The sequence below is a fragment of the Solea solea genome, chromosome 7, assembly GCF_958295425.1.
Source record: "Solea solea chromosome 7, fSolSol10.1, whole genome shotgun sequence".
In the NCBI taxonomy this organism is placed as follows: Eukaryota; Metazoa; Chordata; class Actinopteri; order Pleuronectiformes; family Soleidae; genus Solea; species Solea solea.
Window position 1 is genome coordinate 21316827 of NC_081140.1, and position 17683 is coordinate 21334509.

Here is a 17683-nt window from a genome sequence, read left to right on the forward strand (position 1 = left end):
TGTTTTCTGTCTCTCAGTACAAAGCTCTGTTATCACACGGTGGCAGGCAGCTGCTCTGACTCAGCTAAATAAAGAGCTTAACTCTCTCTGGACCATAGAGCTGCTGACAGATCCTCTTCAGTTTTTTATCAGAATGAAAACCAGCTGACCGATGTCTTTAACCACAAACAGGATGAATTTCCCTCCTACAGTAAATCCCTGAGCCTCTATCCTGTGATCTGTGTGTGTTGCTGTATCAGTGACATCACGGACACCTCAGTACCTCCTCCACCTCAAATATGATGTTGGATTGAGAAACCAGCAGAAGCTTCTGGGATCTGTGTGTTACTGTTCAGATGATGAAGGGATGGAGGTTTGTCTACGAGCTAAAACATCACAACTGTGACCATCAGCTCAGCTGTTACTTTTATTAGCTATTGGTATTTCTTTCTTTAGTACCTCATATGATGCAAGGGCCATGTTTAGGGCCTCAGTACCTTTTAAATATAAAAGTAATTAAAAAAAGAAAACATTTGACACTGAAATCTGCAGACATACTGTGTCTGTGTGTGTATGTGTCTTTAGTAGGCTGTGTGGACCAACTGTCAAACAAACCTTTGTGGGGACATTTTGACTGGTCCACACAACTTTTAAGGGCTTTTTGAGGATTAAGACCTGGTTTTAGGGTTAGAGTTAGGTTTAGGTTAGGGTAAGGGGCTAAGGAATATATTATATCTATGAGTGTTCACACAAATAATGCAGAAACAGCACACTGCAGGTTTGTGTGTCAGGAAAAAAAAAAACTGAAGAGGAGGATATAGAAAAGTCACTACAGGATATTTGAATAAAGATTAGCAGCAGTAAATTAATAGCAGAGAAGAACATCACATCACATCACTGCCTCTCCCTCTCTAACCAAACAAAAACACCCTGTCTACGCAGCTGCCGTCATGCTTCATTTTATCACCAAGTAATAAAGAAATGGCCATAAAATGTAGTAACCTCCCTATTCTTCTATTTCCATGGTGCCTGTTCAAGAAACTTTAGAGCAAGAAGAAGATGAATGTGAGAAACAAATGACCAAAAATAGAAAGAGCCATAACTATTGAATAAGACGCCTCAGTTTCTCCAGCAAGTTAAACTGGGAATCATAGATTATTCTTTGTGGAGCTTAATAAAATCTGAATTTTTGACTTATAGACAAACACACTTGTGACACTGTCATCAGCAAATTCTTTCTTTATGCTGCTGCAGAACTTTTATACTTAACGTTCACCTTCTAATTCTCGTTCTAATCTGTGCTTGGAGGAAAGAGCACCACACATGTGATGTTTGCTTGAGAGTGCTGATGGAGAAGTATGGAGGAGACACTGTATCAGGAAAGCTCATGATCAGGTGCCAAGAGAGAACATGTGGTTTAGTGTGAGTGGCAGAGAAGTATGTGAGGCTGGGATTACATCAAGGATCAGCTCTGAGCCCTGTCTTGTTTGCAATGGCGGTGGACAGGTTGATAGATGAGGTCAGACAGGAGTCTCCATGAACTATGTTGTTGGCAGATGTAATCTGTGTAATCTGTAGTGAGAGTAGAGGACAGGTGGAAGAGAGAGTCTGGAGAGGTGGAGGTCTGCACTGGAGACAAGAGGAATGAAGGACAGCAGGAGGAAGACAGAACACCTGTGTGTGATTGACAGTGAGACAGGTGGAAAGTGGATGAGTTTAAATACCTGGGGTCAACCATCCAAAGCAATGGACAGTGAGGTGAAGAAGAGAGTGGGTGGAGATGAGTGTGAACGTCATTACTGGTGGTTTTTAGAGGAGAAAAACATTCTGAATTATATAAAAGAGCTAAAAGGACTGTTTTGTGCTTCATGTCATATAATCTGTCTGTGAAGTGACTGTGTAGAAAAAAGCTGTGAAATGTGAATATTATTTAAAAAAGAGACGAGTAATTCAAACAACTCATATCCTGCAGGTTTCATCTAATGATATTTAAATCAAATTGAGGTAGCAGTCGTCACGCAGTATCATTTTTATTACATCAGTTACCAAGGTAACAGGTCCTCCTTTAATTCCCCATTTTAACAGATCAGAAAATATTCGTCTGTCTCGTTGTCAGAAATGTCTACAAATGGCGCACACGCACACACACTCATCACAATTGACAAATGAAACACATCAAAGTAAGACAAAACAAACGCTCTGAGGTGAAAACACACAAGTCCAACTGAAAACTGAGCAGCGTGTCACTGACGTGAACAATACTATGAAAAATAAATTCAAATTTGGTTCAAAAAGTGACCTTCACAGCAAAACAATGTGGCATCACATAGACAGGACGGCCGGCCAGGAAGGCGACAACAAAACAAACAAAATCAGAAAGAAAACATCACATGCTGGAGTTTTTGTGTGCTTGAGTTCACGTCAGTGCAGTTAGTGACCTTAGTAAACATTAACAGTGTCACTAGTTCCTGTTGGCACTAACTGGAAGACAAGCTTGTTGTTTAAGGTTCATTTCTGTCATTGGCTTATTTTATTTAATTTTATCATATGTAACTATAGCACAGTAAAAGCAAATTATTCACTTTGATGTGTGCACCCATCGTCAGTAACTTTGTCCGCCACGTGAAAAAATACTGTACATTTTCTTCTTTTCTTTTATTTCTGTTGTTCATAACAGAGGGATGATGAACTTTGACACTGAAATATGCAGACATACTGTGTGTGTGTGTGTGAAGAGGAGGATTCAAAACAGCTGCTACAGGATATTTGAATAAAGATTGGCAGCAGTTCCAAAGATCACCATGAGAATGAGGATCCCATCACTGCCTTTCCCTCCCTCTCCAACCAAAACAAATACAGCGGCTTCATATCCTGTATCACATCATATCATCTGCCTTCATGCTTCATATTAGCAGTGAATAACAAAACAAAATTGGCCAAAAATTAAATGCCTCCCACATAAGGACAAATATACGGCAAATTTTTTCTTTATTTCATTTTTAACAAAGTGTATAAAATGCAGTAAATTCCCACTCTCTGCAATTTCCACGGCAACCGTTCTACAAACATTCTACAACACGTCATCTCATTTGCTGCATTTAATACTTTTGGTGAATAAGAATAAGATTAATGTGTGAGAAAAAAACAACATACATCCACAAACAAGTGAATCCAATTTAGCAGGAGCCAGAACTACTGAAGCGAGTTAGCCAGCGTGCTAACCAGCGTGCTAACCATTCAAAATCATCATGAGCACAGAAACGATGAGGTGATTATTTCTTTAAATTAGCCTACGTTGATTTAATCTTGCCTCACTATTGACCAAAAAATTGAGGACAACTCAGTTTCTCCAGCTGTTTTTATACTTAATTTATTATCTTAATGTTTCTAATGTTAAAAAACAAACAAAAAAAACAGTAAAACAAAAAGTATTCTTTGTGGAGCTAAATTAAATCAGAATTGTTCACTAATCCAAACACACTTTGTTCTTATGCTGCTGCAGAATTGTAATACTTGTTGTTTACTTGTCTTTCATTCTAATCTCAAAGCCGCTTCCTGGTGTTTACATGTGGAGACTGTGATGCTCCTCATCATGTGAAAGTGCTGCTTGGAAAGTGTTTGCTCATTATTCTGCAGCAGTAGAACAAAAGCCTGACCAACTGTCTTTGTTTGGTGTTACTTCCTGAAGTACAGACTTTTCATTTTTCAACACTGTGCATTCAACAACACGTAAACAGTAACTACCAGGTTTAACACTTGTGAAGCCAGGACAGCAGTCTGTCCTCTGTGGTCCTGGTCATGTCAAACTGTCTCCACCTTCTCCTGTGGATGAAGCAGACAATGTTACATCCCAGTGTAAAAATGCTATGATATTGTTCTTAATCGATAACAAAAATGTAAATAAACAACTAACACAGGGAGTCAGGATCAAAGCTGGGAAACTATGTTTTTGTTCTTAAACTTTTGCTCAGTTTTTCTTTCTAAAAATCTAATCTAATATTATAACAGAAGGAAATATCAGGACGGACTGGACTCCTCCTCCAACATGATGGCGAGTGTGTTGTGACCACAGGTGCAGCAGGTCTGCTCAATGACAGCCTGCTGGTACTAAGGTCAATAGTTAAAATCAACACAGGTGAAGAACAAGGTGGTGCACATGTAATGAAATCACTCCACCATTCAAGATGGAGAACAGGAACTGGAGGCGTCAGCATTGCTCTGCTCGTGTCTTCAGTGGCTGAGGCTTAAATGACCAGACGATGCACAAAGAGTCAAAGGTCAAACAGGGTTTGAGCATGTTTCACACGTCATTAATCCAGAGAAATCTGTCGCCGATCTGTCCGACACAGTCCTGCAATATTTTCAAACTGCGTTTGCTCACGCATCACAAAGTTACTCCATGACGTTTCTGTTGTGGTCGTACGACAGCCGTCGCTTAGCAGCGGCATTCTGAGCGTGACGATTGGCTGAGGGGAGGCCGGGAGAGAGACGCAGGCTGGCCGTCCAGGGAGCGGCTCTGCTTTCCTGAAAAGTAAAAACACAGTGAAATATCATACAACAGACGATTCAAAAATAAAATAAAAAAATGTTCTTTACTTCCAATTATTTCCATGTAGCTTTTGTGCTTGGACTGTTGTTCAAAGTATTTAATATCCATAATAGATCATTGAATTCACCTAATTAACTAACCAGACCTTTAAAAATATTCTTCCATTTGTTTATTAGGTTTTAATTTAATTTAATTTAATTTAATTTAATTTTTTTTTCTCAAATAAATATAATATAATAACATATAACTATTATAAAATACCATATGTAATATAATAATGATTTATTATATATTTTATAATAAATAAATGCATAATCCACGGACCCTCACTTCTCATCTCTTCACATATTTTGTGGCAAATTCAAGAAAAATTATTTATGTATCATTCTTTGTAAAAGTAAGTTTAAAAGGAGCATTTCATCACCAGTGTATCATGATTTAAAGGGAAAAGCCTTACATTAATTGGATTTTATGTTTCGACACATTAAAGGTGCAGTGTGTAAATTACACAGTTGCATGTTGCAGCTGAACATCCCTCACCTCACCTCCCCTCCCCTCTCCTAGGCCTGCATCTACAAATTCAATTTAAGAACCTCCAACTGTCTCATATGGAGAGTGGACATGAGGAACTCATGTGCCTTGAACAACAGTGAACAGTGAACAACATTTGATTTTCCCTGTTTGTCACTCCTCACTCACAGCGTGCGGCTGCTCTAGGTGTAACGTCGTCAGCAGCAGGTCACGTGACACGCCATTGGCTCTCTTGAATCTCTGGCCAATCATTTTGTTCAGGTCATGGAAACTGTCCAACAGCCTGTGAGGTCACACACAGCAACACAGAGGAAACCATGATTAGCTATACATTCTGTGGGAAAGTTTGTTTATATGTTCTTTTCCCCTAAAATACACACAATGGTGTTTACAAATATCAATAACATCATTTACAGAGAAATGTTTTAAAGTTTAATCAAATGTTGACTCTTCAGCGAACCGTGAAATAGAGAAAACCACACACACACACACACACACACACACACACACACACACACACACACAGATCTTCAGCCACAACATTCATCAAACTGTAGTTTAATTCAAACATTCAGTAATAGAGTGAAAACACTGGTGAACCAACCAATCCCTTTTAACCACACTGTGCAGAAACAGTCTTCGCCCAGCATGCAGTTCACCCCCTTAACCACTTGGTGGCCACAATAATACTGTATTATAAAAAAAAATACCCAAGCTCTTCCTACTTCTGATAATTCAGTTAAAACAGTGCCGATGTACATGCCGTTAAAAATAATGTAAACTAACATTCTTATAATATTAATAATGACTTACTGCTGTTATCCATGATCATTTTTGCATGAATGTTTAAATTGAGCAGATTTGTCAAAGCAAAAAACCTTTATTCATTAAAAATATTAACACATCAGTATGTGTCTATTTTTTTTTTTACTATTTTTGTATCAAACGTAAAGTATAATTGTTCCATGACCAAACAATTGAAGCACACCCAGAAAATATGGGAAACATGCATGTAGTTTTAAAATAACCTTTTCATAAAAAAAACCCCCTCCGCTTCTACAGTAGAGGTCTCAAACTCGTGGCCCGTGGGCCAGATGTGGCCCTCCAATTGATTTCATACAGCCCGCCACTTAATAAGAAGTTATAATGTACTTTTTCTATTAGGATTCATTTTGCGTCATAAATAAATCTTTATTGCAAACTCTACACTGTCCCAAAGCAACACAAATGCTTTTATTTTGAAATCGCGTAAAATCTCATAAAAAAATCTCATTGCTTTATCATGATGGAAAAATCATGACACCATTTTAAGCTCATATTGCTCACCCACACTGAACAGATGTTTTCTCCCCAAAAGGTTTGACTGGTTTTTAACTTGACTGCCCCCTACTGTCCAGACTAGATGCTCAGTGGCTCCCAGGTCATTTATATTTGAGAGCCCTGCATGGTACAGGTGAAGAATAGTGGAAATTCCCACTAAGCTGACAAGGAAGTTCTTGTATTAGGGACTTTAAATCAGTGGAGCCATTTAAAGTCACAAAAATTGATTTTCTTGACAGAATATGAAGAATAAATATGTAGGCAGAAGGTGTCAGGTTGACCTGGTCTGATCCATTTTAGGACAAACTGTACTTTGTTGGCAATGAGTAAATCTCATTCCATCACACAGCACACAGTCTTCTCTTCATTCAGCTCTTCATTGACCTAAAGCTAAATAAAAGTAGATCATGTTTTCCATGGATTACAAATTGCAGGAATGTGTAAACACATGCAGAAAAAAACCTGCAGCAAATCCATCAGTGTGGAGCAAATCAAAATGATTTGGTTTCATAAAAGCACACACACAGTGGACTGGTCACATACCCCTGGTCCTGGTTGGTTCTGCCTCTGAGGAGCTGGGTCAGAGTGGGAACAGTGTCAAGGTCGCAGTGGTCACTTGAGGACGAGCTGGGCAGTGAGGGGAAGGACTCGGCAAAGACAGACTCCTGCAGGAGGCACAGACAGAGAGAGATCTCTATGGTTACTACAACACAACAGACCAGAATTCAGGGTTCCCACGCATTCATTTTCAAAGCTTTTCTACAATATTTTACCAAACTTCCATGACTCAATCAACGTTGAGCCCTGTAATAAGGTTCTTACTTAGGTGAACAAGACCTATCACAGACTTTGTTGCAAAAATGTAACATTGTATATTTGTAAGCCGAACATTATAAAAAACTCAACTCAAAACTACCTTTTTTTTCTGTCTGTGTACAACGTTCCATGTCACAACAAGCACTTTTACTTTGAAAGTCTGTGAAATATCATCATGAATAGCTTTATGGCGATATCATGATGGAATATTGTGTTGCTCATATTGACCACTTGTTACTTGTTTTTTTCTCTAAACTGGCCCCCTCTTGACCAGAAAAGACGCTCATTTGCCCCCAGGTCACTCGAGTGTGACACCCCTAACCTATTGCTCGTCTTGGTGACTTAACTACCAGTATTCACAGTGGATGTAAACACACACATAAATGTGCATTTTTCAACATATACATCTGGTATTATGTTGCATGTGTTCTAATGTTTAGGGTTTATGTTTCATCCCTATTCCCTCGTGAGTCGGTGGTTGTTATATTACAGATCTACAGGCAAAGAAAACCAACTCATTAAAAAGCCAAAAGAGTCAGTGAAGCAGCGAGCAGAGCTACATTTGCATCTGCATCTCTTCCCCGTGTTTCATGTCCACTGGGAGAGGCTCGTCCTGCAGCACAGAAAAGTGCTGACAGCTCACACTGAGATTCATGTAAGTAAGGCATGAGACACTTGGACAAAAATCCTTTTGAGATTCATTTTAAGTCTAAAAACACTCACAAGGCTGTGCCTGCAACCAGGCTCCAGTGAGATGGGATCAGGTGTCAATCACACTGCTGTCCACTCATATGTGCCGTGTTTTATCATCAATTTAAAACTTGACATGATGTTAAATTGAAGAAGACCTGAAACGAGTGTTTGAGACAAGTTCTTTTTGCAACCAGAGTAGGCGCCCCCTGGTGGCTAACTGCTCCAGTCAACCCTCCTGGGCTTCACATTTCAAACTGTCTATTTTTATATACATAGTCTATGGTAGCAGGTGTAATAATCAGCAGTTACATATTCCTCAGTTAGTATAGAGTGGTGTGTACTTTACCTAGAATACATCTGAAGAAAGCTTTATTTGTTTAGTGGTTATCGGTTTGTTGAAAAAGTCTGTTTTAGTCGCTGATCCAGCTCATCTCTCTCTCTCTCTCTCTAGTTACATTTTGAAAGAAACCTATTAGTGGTATATAGCATCTCTGTTCGCAAAGATGATTTAGGAAACTGCAGGAGGATACATGGCCTAGGAAACATGGGTTTTTCAGTCTCTACAGATCAATCCTTACACCTGCTCGACTCATAATGTCTGAAAATAGTGAATGTTAATGTTAAAAAGCCCTAAACATCACAGGTTAATATTTCAGGAGTTCTTAGTCTCCAATGAGGACACTGGGTCGTCACCAAAGAGAGGAGTTATAACACACTAATATTTACGACAGAGAATTTGTCAGTGGATTCTGATTGGGTTGTTCATGGATACGTCTGAGCAGCAGAGACATTTCTAACCGTACCACGCTCTGATTGGCTGAGAGGCCGTCTCTCCTGTCCTTCACCGCACTGCGGGGCCACCACTGTCCCACGACGTCTCCACCTTCATCTGAAGACTCCTGGGGAAAAGCGGTCCAAGAGTCGTCTGATTGGTGGAACGAGCTGTCCGTCCAGCCTGGTGTCCAGAGGGTTGACTCAGCAGTGGGTATGTGGTTTCCCAGACCTGTTTACAGACACAGACAGAGACAGAGACAGAGACAGAGACAGTCAGAATACTGTTGTCTGATGAACAGTAGATGATATCTGTCATTTTCACAGCTTTCCTTTGTTTCTGATGCATGGATAAACGAGCAACTAATATCCTGCCACTGAAACTTACTAATTCATTACAAGGATGGATACAGCATTGGTTTCCTGACATGAAACTGACTTTTTTTTTTAGTTTCATTTGCTGAAAGCTTGTTAAAAACTACAGTACATGGACACAGGTATTTGGACACACCTGTTATTTAATTCAGGTGTTTCAATCAGGCTTTGGACTTGGCCTCTTATCTCTAATGAAGGACAATCTTAACACTTCATCATACCAAGACATTTTGGACAATGTCTATGCTTCCAACTTTGTGGCAACAGATTGAGGAAGACCCTTTTCTATTCCAACAATTAAAAAAGCAAGGACTATAAAGACATGGTTTGACTTTGAGTTTGGTGTGGAAGAACTTGAGTGACCCACACAGAACCCCGACCTCAACCCTATCCAGCACCTTTGGGACGAACTAGAACAGAGATTGTGAGCCAGGCCTTCTCATCCAACATCAGTGCCTGCCCTCATACATAGAAAAATTACTTTAAAATCTTGAGTAAAGTCTTCCAAGAAGAGTGGGAGCTGTTAGAGCTGCAAAATAGGGTCCACCTTCTTTTTTAAAGTGCTGTATATGTATTTGAATACGTCATTACATGCAGACAATAGACTGTACCATTCACCATGATGTAAGTTTTTTTTTAATAATTAAATACAACACTTAGATGATGACTGACTGACTTATATATTATCAGAGTGAACGAGCTAAAGAACACACCAGAGAAAGGGAAACAAAGAGACTGTTGTTATTTTTGTCAAAACATGAACGAGTGAATTATTTATCATAATCAAGTCCTGCCTTGTCAAGCTAGAAGACTCAGCAGCCACCACAGACAGTTAGTCTGGAGAGAGGGAAGTCAGGTTCTTAACATAAATAATCAAAGGCTGCCAATGAATTTGATCTTCTCCAACTCCATGAAAGACGGTGGTGGACGGGCTATTACAGAGGTAAACAAAGTTATGCCTACTTGAAATAATTTTGCTGATATCAGATACACCAAATATGTCAAACCATGAGGCTTCCTCCTCTCTTAACCCCGCTCTGAATAATTAATACCTACATAGCACGAGAGGCAGAAATCAGTTAGGAATCCAGGTCAGGACAACTTGAATGTTACTTCCACTGGAACACTATTAAGAGGAGATTTAAAAGAAAGTCAACAAACAATGTCAGGATTGATTTATACTTTGCGCAATTAAACTATATTCCTATGGAGACTCAAGGCCCACAGTCGGTATGACTTATTAATTCAATATTTCTTATAGAGTCAAACTGTGGTATGTGTACCACCAGTGGTACGCAAGCTTCGTCTGACTTTGTCCGACCTATTTACACCACTGTATTTTAACGACTCTTAATATAATCCCCGCACAGTTTAAAAATATATTTTGCAGATTCACTATATCTAAACAACCCTTTGTGCTACACGGTCACATTAATGTCACTTTGACAAACATGAATGCGGAGATTATATTTTACGTCATGAAAACAGTGTCAGGACACCATAATGAACAATAAACCCGTGTAGATGGAGAGCAGTTATTTCTGCCTGTGATGACATGTTTGTGACGCTCACGACGCTGAAAAACGACATTTAATAATAGTTTCCAATTCAAACCATCGGTCGCGATGAAAAACTATGACATGTGCTCATATGTCACAATGTACGCGTGTGTTTGTGTGTGAGAGAGACACTATAACACACTCGGCTGAACACAGTACATTCACTTTTCCATTTCCTGTGACAGTTTCTTCACATCTAAGAAAAACGTAGCAAGACAAAAGCGATGCACCAGTGACTCAGTACATCACCTCCTGACAGTTTTTATTAAAGAAATACACAAACAGTGCAACGACCATTTACATAAGACTTCACTGCACTGATGTCAGGTGTAGATAAACGAAGATGATGTAAATAATGAGTAAACCTCAGCTAAGCCTCTTTCACCCTGCAGTGGAAACTGCACTTAGGTGATTAACTAAAAGGAGCATGATGAGGGAACATAAGGACCGATTAACATCAGCTGTGAGGAAACTACAACAAAGCACACAGGCTCAAAGAAGCCAAACATTCATGTGCCAGTGAGGCGACTCAATAACATCAGATTCTCTGTGAATGAGTCCGAGGAGTCGCTATCACCATGTTTTTATCTGATAATCTGTTTTGAAGCAAGGCTGCATATGCGTCGTACAGTGACTGATGGGATCCAAAATAAAACAAAGTCACATTGTTGCTATTTATTTGAGACATTCTAGAGGTATTATAGTTCTCAACAGTTTGATTTTATAATTTGGTTGGTTTGGTTGATGTTTGCTGATGTTTTCTAATGAAAGATTGTTAAAAAACATAGATGGTAAGTAAATACATAATGGACGACAGCCTCTGGGTCGGGAAAGCAAAGCAATGTATTCTCTTGAATTAGCATCAGGCGACTATGTTAGATTTGAAACTATGTTTTTAACAAGTTACATGACAAAACATTTTCCTTTTGTTTTATATCTATTTAAAATGATATGTACAATTCCTATCAGTGACAGGTCTCTCTTGAAAACGAGACCCTGTGTCTCGATGGGATAACCTGTATAGATGAAGGTCAACTAAAAAGTGCAATATCTCATATTTGCAATCCTTTACAATGTTTGCACACTTCTGGTTACTGACTTTTTTTATCATCTGAATATTTAACATTTTCCTTATTGTACATTCATAGATGTTAAAATATATGCTTTATTTATTGCCTTTACTTCTATCGTTGTTGCTGTAACACCATATACATATGTCCCCATCGTGGGACAATCTTAACTAAAATAGATTATCGTGTGGTGAATATAAGACTTCCCCAGACCAGATGAGCTTGCATTTATTCACTCTCTCACTTCCTTCTGAATCAATGCTAAAAATAGTCAAGCCAATCACGTCCATTTATCTAAAGTAGGTTGTGTTTGAGGGGACAGGTTGACAGAGGTGAGTCCAGTAAAAGTGCAACAGATGCATTTACTGTATGTTAATAACCAAGATGGCCGACCTCCTGCAGTGACCTGATTTGAAATCTGCCTTGCGATCCTTTGCTGTGTGTCCGCTCTCCTCTTTTACACAAATCTGTCCCATCTCATAAAGTCCGAAAAAGACGTTTGGATCACATGCAGGCTGTCTGTTCTGGGATATTAAATAAAAAATGAAAAATGAACAGGGAGGTCACACAGTTAGTGTAGAGGTTAGCACTGTTGTCTTTGCATGTTCTCCCTGTGTGTGCGCGAGGGTTTTCTCCAGGTTCTCCAGTTTCCTTTTTGATTAGATTTGGGGATTATCTTAATTGGATACTCTAAATTGACCTTATGTGTGAGAGTGAGAGTGGATGGTGGTTTGTCTCTTTGTGGCCCTGTGATGGACTGGTGACCTGTCCAGTGTTTAACCCGCCTTTCGCCCTATGTCAGCTAGGATTGGCACAAGCGACCCTGATGTGGAGGATACAGTGGTAGAAGCTGAGAGTGAGGATGAAACCTGCGGCTGCTGCAGAGGTTAAACAATGAATGGGACCAGGTGACCTATCTGACACAGCGGGGCTAAAGAATACAGAGAAACCAGGAAAAGTCTTTCATGTGCGCATCAGCTGGATCGTCCATACAATTATCTGTCATATAAAGTCAACCTAAATTGTAGTAAATGGGCTAAACCAGTGGCTTAGCCCTTTAACACCACTGCATGTAGACACATTCCTGACACTGTACAAAAGGTTCAAACGTTCTAATACTTTGTGTGTGGTTGTTACGTCAGCACAACACAGAAGGTGCTGATGCCTTGAAATAATGTACGTGCATTTCTGACATATTTCAAAGGCTCTGCTTGGCTTGGCGCCTCTGATGCCTTGTCAGCTTTACCCAAAGCTCTTCGTCACATGTCGACTTAGAACTTAGTGAAACTGCAAAGCGAGAGGAAAAACTATAAGATAAGGAGAGAAAGTGATATAGAGAGACAGAGAGGGGGAAGCTTGGCAGACATAGAAAAGAGAAAGATAAAAGTACAAACCACAAGACTCACCAACACTCTCTTTGATCCCACAAGGCACTGAGGCAGACATGCTGATCCCCTCGCTCCACGCCGGCTCTTCCTCCGCCTGCATGAACACTCCAAACTCATCTTCCCCCTCCTCTTCCTCCTCCTTCCGTACGTCTTCTGTGGCCAGGGTGGAACCCCTGTCCTCCTCACAGAGCTCCTCAGGCTCTCTCCCGTACCTCCCGCTCCCTTCCTGACCTCCGTCTTCTGCTGTCGCTCTGAGCTCCACCCCCTCCTCCACCTCCTCCTGCACACAGGTTGCCATGGATCCCAGAGAGGGGTCAGGATTAACCAGAGAGAGTGCATGAGAGGTGATGGGATTGGCACAGGCAACATAAGAGGTGTTAGCGCTCATCTCTCCCTTTTCTTCTCTGTGGGCGACGTTTGTTTCCCCACAGGTGTCGTCTTCTTCATCATCTTCCTCACTTCCTCTCTGTGGCCTCCCTTTGTCCTCAGATGAACAGCTCTCTTTTTCATAATTGTCCTCCAGTATGACACCAACACTTGTCTTGCTGTCATGGCGGTTAACACTGGCACTGTCCAGCTCTCTGCAGGTGGGCTCCCTCCTGCGGGCCTCCTCAGCTTCACTGCCACTCGTCTCCTCTTTATTCTCCTGCTCCTCGTGTCTCCACTGAGACTCAGTCATCACAGAACTGTTTTCAGTTGTGGTCCCACTGATGGAGGGATCTGTGTGTCTGAGAGGAGAAGGGGGAGCTTCTCTTTCCTCCACCTGTCTGTTGTTTTCCTCATTTTGAAAGTAAATCTGAGCTTCACTGCTGTCCTCCTCAGTCACAGAGTTTGGTTCGAGAGGATCAAGTCTGACAACACCCATGATGGCAGGGTCTGACTCCTCTGGAGGACGCCCCTCTCGGTCGGTCTCTTTTTCTCCTTTAACCAAACCAGCCTCATGGTCAGCAGAGTGGATGCTGCCCTCTGCAGGAGTAGAGGACCCAGAAGAGACTGCAGTACTTATGGGGGCAAGACGAGGGGACAGAGAGACGTCCTCATAGCCGTTGGACACATTTGAGAATTTAGAAAGACTCTCATTCACGCTCCTCTCTTCACCCACCACTCTCTCCATCTCTTTCTGTGACTCTACATCAGAAAATCTGTTTACATTAGCCAGTATTTCCTCAGAGGGGTTTTCAGTTGATGCTCTGTCACTAAAATCTCTGTGATGTCTTGATGTAAAACTGTCAGTCAACTGTCCAGAGTGGACATGAATGAAGTCATCGTTTCTGATGTGTACTTTCATAACTCCAGAGTTTGTATCCTGCTCTCTTTCTGAGATGTCTTCAATGCCGTCAGAGGTTTGTGTATTCAGTTCCTCGTTGCTGTTGACGTCTCTATTCTCTTCACCATCACAGCCACTGAGGGACTGTGGGTGAAGGCAGTTAGATTCTAGGTCAGGTTTTGATTCAGCCAAAACAGAATTAGAAGACTCTAACTCACACAGGCCTCCTTCCTCCTCGTCCTCCTCTTCCGCATTCTTTTGCTTCTCCTTCCTCATTCCTTTCCCATCACTGTTGTGGCCGCTTGGGAAACCTGCTTTCAGATTTTCACCTCCCTCACCTTCATCCTCCTTTCTCTGTGCTCTCCTTCCACACTGAGCATAGGTTTTAGGAGAAACACTGTAGAAGATTCTGGGACTTCTGCATACTGCCTCCTTCTCTTCCCTGCCTCTCCTGCCCTCCTGCTGCAGGCTGTCCAGGCCTCCTTTGTCCTGCTCTTCCTGCCTTTCTCCTGCAGGACCCTCCCTGCTCCTCTGCTGCCTCTCTTTGCTCACGCTCGCTTTCTCACGGCCAGCTACATTGCCAGACTTCCTCCACCTCCGGCCTGAACGCACTCTTACCCGGTTTGCTCCAGGCTGCACCATCAGATTTGGCCTATTGTCTTTCCTCCCGACAGGATTGTCTCTACCTCCTGTCTTCCCTCTCAGCCAACCTCCAACACCACTGGATACTGCACCAGTAATCGCCCTAGAACCAGGCTTGGCTGTTGAGTACAAGCAGTTTCCTTTCTCAGTCCGGAGGAAGAGGCACTGAGTCTGTGTCTTCCCGCTGCCCTCTGAGGTCTTCAAAGAGGCAACTGTTACCAAAGCTCCAATACCAGCCTGCCGGGCATCCAGCCCCAAGGGAAGCCCATACCCCATGCGATTCCACTCCCCACTCAGGTACACATCTGCAGGCCTGGGACACGACGTTGAACTCCCTTGGCCTGCAGGTGGAGCTGTGGGGGCCTGCACTCCTCCCAGAACACCACTGGCCTTGCAGCGGTTCTTAGAGCACAAAGCCCAAGCTCGGAGGCCCCGGATTAGCGGCAGGTCTCCGAGGCCCAGCTCCAGGCGGCTGGGGAAGGGCAGAGAGGGTCTGGAGCACTTCTGGAGCATCTCCCGGGTGGAGCCCGACATATTCAGACAGGGGTAGTTGTTGTTATTATTCTGCTGGAGCATGATGCTTGTTGTTGGCCTCATCTATGTTTTATCAGTTTGTGCTCACTTATCCTTCAGTCTGTAAGGTCAAGTTGAAATCTCATCTGTGAGAGGAATTACTGCCACTATCAGGAATATATTCTTGATCTAGAGCGTGACAATGCAAAGGTAGAAAGATCAAAGTTGAGAAGAAATCCAGTGGGCATGATGATGATGAAACAGCTGAAATCCTCTGATGAATTTCTCAGTGATTCATTCTGACAAAAGGAGAACATTCAAAGCTGACAGAGCACAAGGGATGAGACTCTCTGGATAATCTCATATTTTCAGATCATCCTGACAACATCTGAGTTTTTTTTTGCCAAAAAAAGAGTTGTTTTCATGAAGCAAGAGTTGTCCTTATCTTTGAGTCTCCCGATGGAGAAGAAACATCCACATCAGACTCTGCCACAAAGCGACCTGCAGGGGAGTGGGACAAAACAAAACAAGAACATTAGATAGTCTGAAAAATGTGATGCATTTTCACAAAGAAACAGCAGTTTGAAATGATTACAATTGTGAGAATCATGGCAGTTCAGGCATTTTCAAGCAGATCTGATTAACCATGAAAAAGGGATTCAATATAATTGTAATCATTGGATTACATCTCTCCTGTTTGTGGTGGTGGGTGTCTGTCAAAGTCTACTCCCACTGAAACAGGCCTTCTTTTATTGTAAAACGTGTATTCACTCCATGTCTGTCGTGGTGCCAATTAAGATTAGCTGTTGCATCAAACAGACACATGAAATGGATTTTAGATGAAACACTGGAGGTCATAAACCACCCCAAGAACCTCCTCCTGCCCACACAGCACACAGGATTTAACTCGAAGTGACTCAGTAAGAGATAAGGTTTGGGTCACGCAGATCTCACTTAGCCCACTCATGCTTTAGCTGTGATGAAGCAGACCCATGTCCAACCACACACACACTCTGCACCAGCAAAACCAGTATCCAACATGAGCACAGGAAAAAGCCCCTCACGCTTCCTGACCTCATTTGATTCACAGAGTCTCCGCTTCAGGTTTGGATTAAGTGTCCTTCACTTCACGTCCCTCCGCTTCCTCACTGTTTACAGACGAAGCCCATGAAACCCTCCCTGGAGCTGGAGCATCCTTCAGTCGGCCTGCATCACAGCGGTGCAGCGGGGCTCAGCAGTTAAATCCTTCTGTCCCAACGTCTCCGTCAGAGCCGAACACAGCGGTGGACGTTCGCTCTGTCTCCCTCTCTTCACTCGCTCGGTCACTGCGCATCATGTCATCCGCCGCGGCGGAGGCATCGTCGCATCTTACCGCAGTAGCCTCCGGTGCGTTCAGCGAGCACGATGACGGAGAACTCATTAGACTTGCAGCCCACTCACCTGTAGGAGGGGCGATGCGTGCCACACAGCGGCAGGGAGAGGTGGGGCCAGCGGAAGTGTATGAGGGGTTGTTGGTGCCACAACTCTCCTATTACATTTTTTAAATTTATGGCAGTAGAATTGTCAAAAAATGTCCAAGATAACTTTCATTTTCGATATCTGGCAGAGATTCAACCATTTAGGAACTACGGTACTGTGAAGCCGACATCACAAGCGATTGACGCGCTGTGAATCTTGTGATTGGACGGTCGTTCCGCGAAAGTCCTGAGGGCTACTGTAATGACAAGTATAAAAAAGTATATAAAGCTCTATTTTTCTGCATAGGACAAAAGGCGGGGTACACACTGGACAGGTGTCAGTCCATAGTTTTTGAATTTACTAGATATCACAACGGTCTAGGAGGTATGGTAGTGAGAAGTACGCATGCCAAGTCAGATAACGCATGTTTTCAGGATTTTTAAGTCTTTTTAACTGATCTACAGCTTTGTAGATCGATCATTCTCATGATGTCCAGAGCTCGTAGACTTCCATTCAAAAGGAGTGTTTTTTTAAAAGAAGCAAAGTCACCCCCTGGTGGCTGTTCATACCATTTGTACTCCAGCATTGAATTACTTCTGCAACGTCCAGGTTTATCTTTAATCCACCTTTTTAAACGGTACTGTATGAAGCTGTACTCCTGCCTCCTGCTCTGTTGTGACATGAAATGCATCACTGTGTGCAGCGCAGGAATGTCATCACAGACACACACAAACTGCCACACTGACAAACAC

General features: G+C 42.0%; 1 protein-coding gene across 1 annotated transcript; it reads right to left on the reverse strand.

The window, feature by feature from the left end:
- Positions 1–1993: 1993 nt before the first annotated feature.
- si:ch211-14c7.2 (dentin sialophosphoprotein) lies at positions 1994–16900 on the reverse strand. The gene is made up of 6 exons (XM_058634756.1): positions 16548–16900; positions 13070–15974; positions 8692–8891; positions 6923–7044; positions 5228–5342; positions 1994–4503 (listed from the first exon to the last, which is right to left on the reverse strand). The coding sequence occupies exons 2-6, from the start codon at positions 15555–15557 to the stop codon at positions 4372–4374; spliced, it is 3057 nt and encodes a 1018-aa protein (XP_058490739.1). The 5' UTR covers positions 15558–15974; positions 16548–16900; the 3' UTR covers positions 1994–4371.
- Positions 16901–17683: the final 783 nt, after the last annotated feature.

What these genes read in the sequence shown, in the direction of transcription:
- si:ch211-14c7.2 (XM_058634756.1), bottom strand. Translation starts at nt 15,557, where the DNA reads ATGAGGCCAACAACAAGCATCATGCTCCAGCAGAATAATAACAACAAC. An exon ending in TGGGATCAAAGAGAGTGTTG is followed by an intron (nt 8,892 to 13,069) that starts GTGAGTCTTGTG and finishes GTCTGTAAACAG; the next exon opens with GTCTGGGAAACCACATACCC. An exon ending in ACCTAGAGCAGCCGCACGCT is followed by an intron (nt 4,504 to 5,227) that starts GTGAGTGAGGAG and finishes TTTACTTTTCAG; the next exon opens with GAAAGCAGAGCCGCTCCCTG.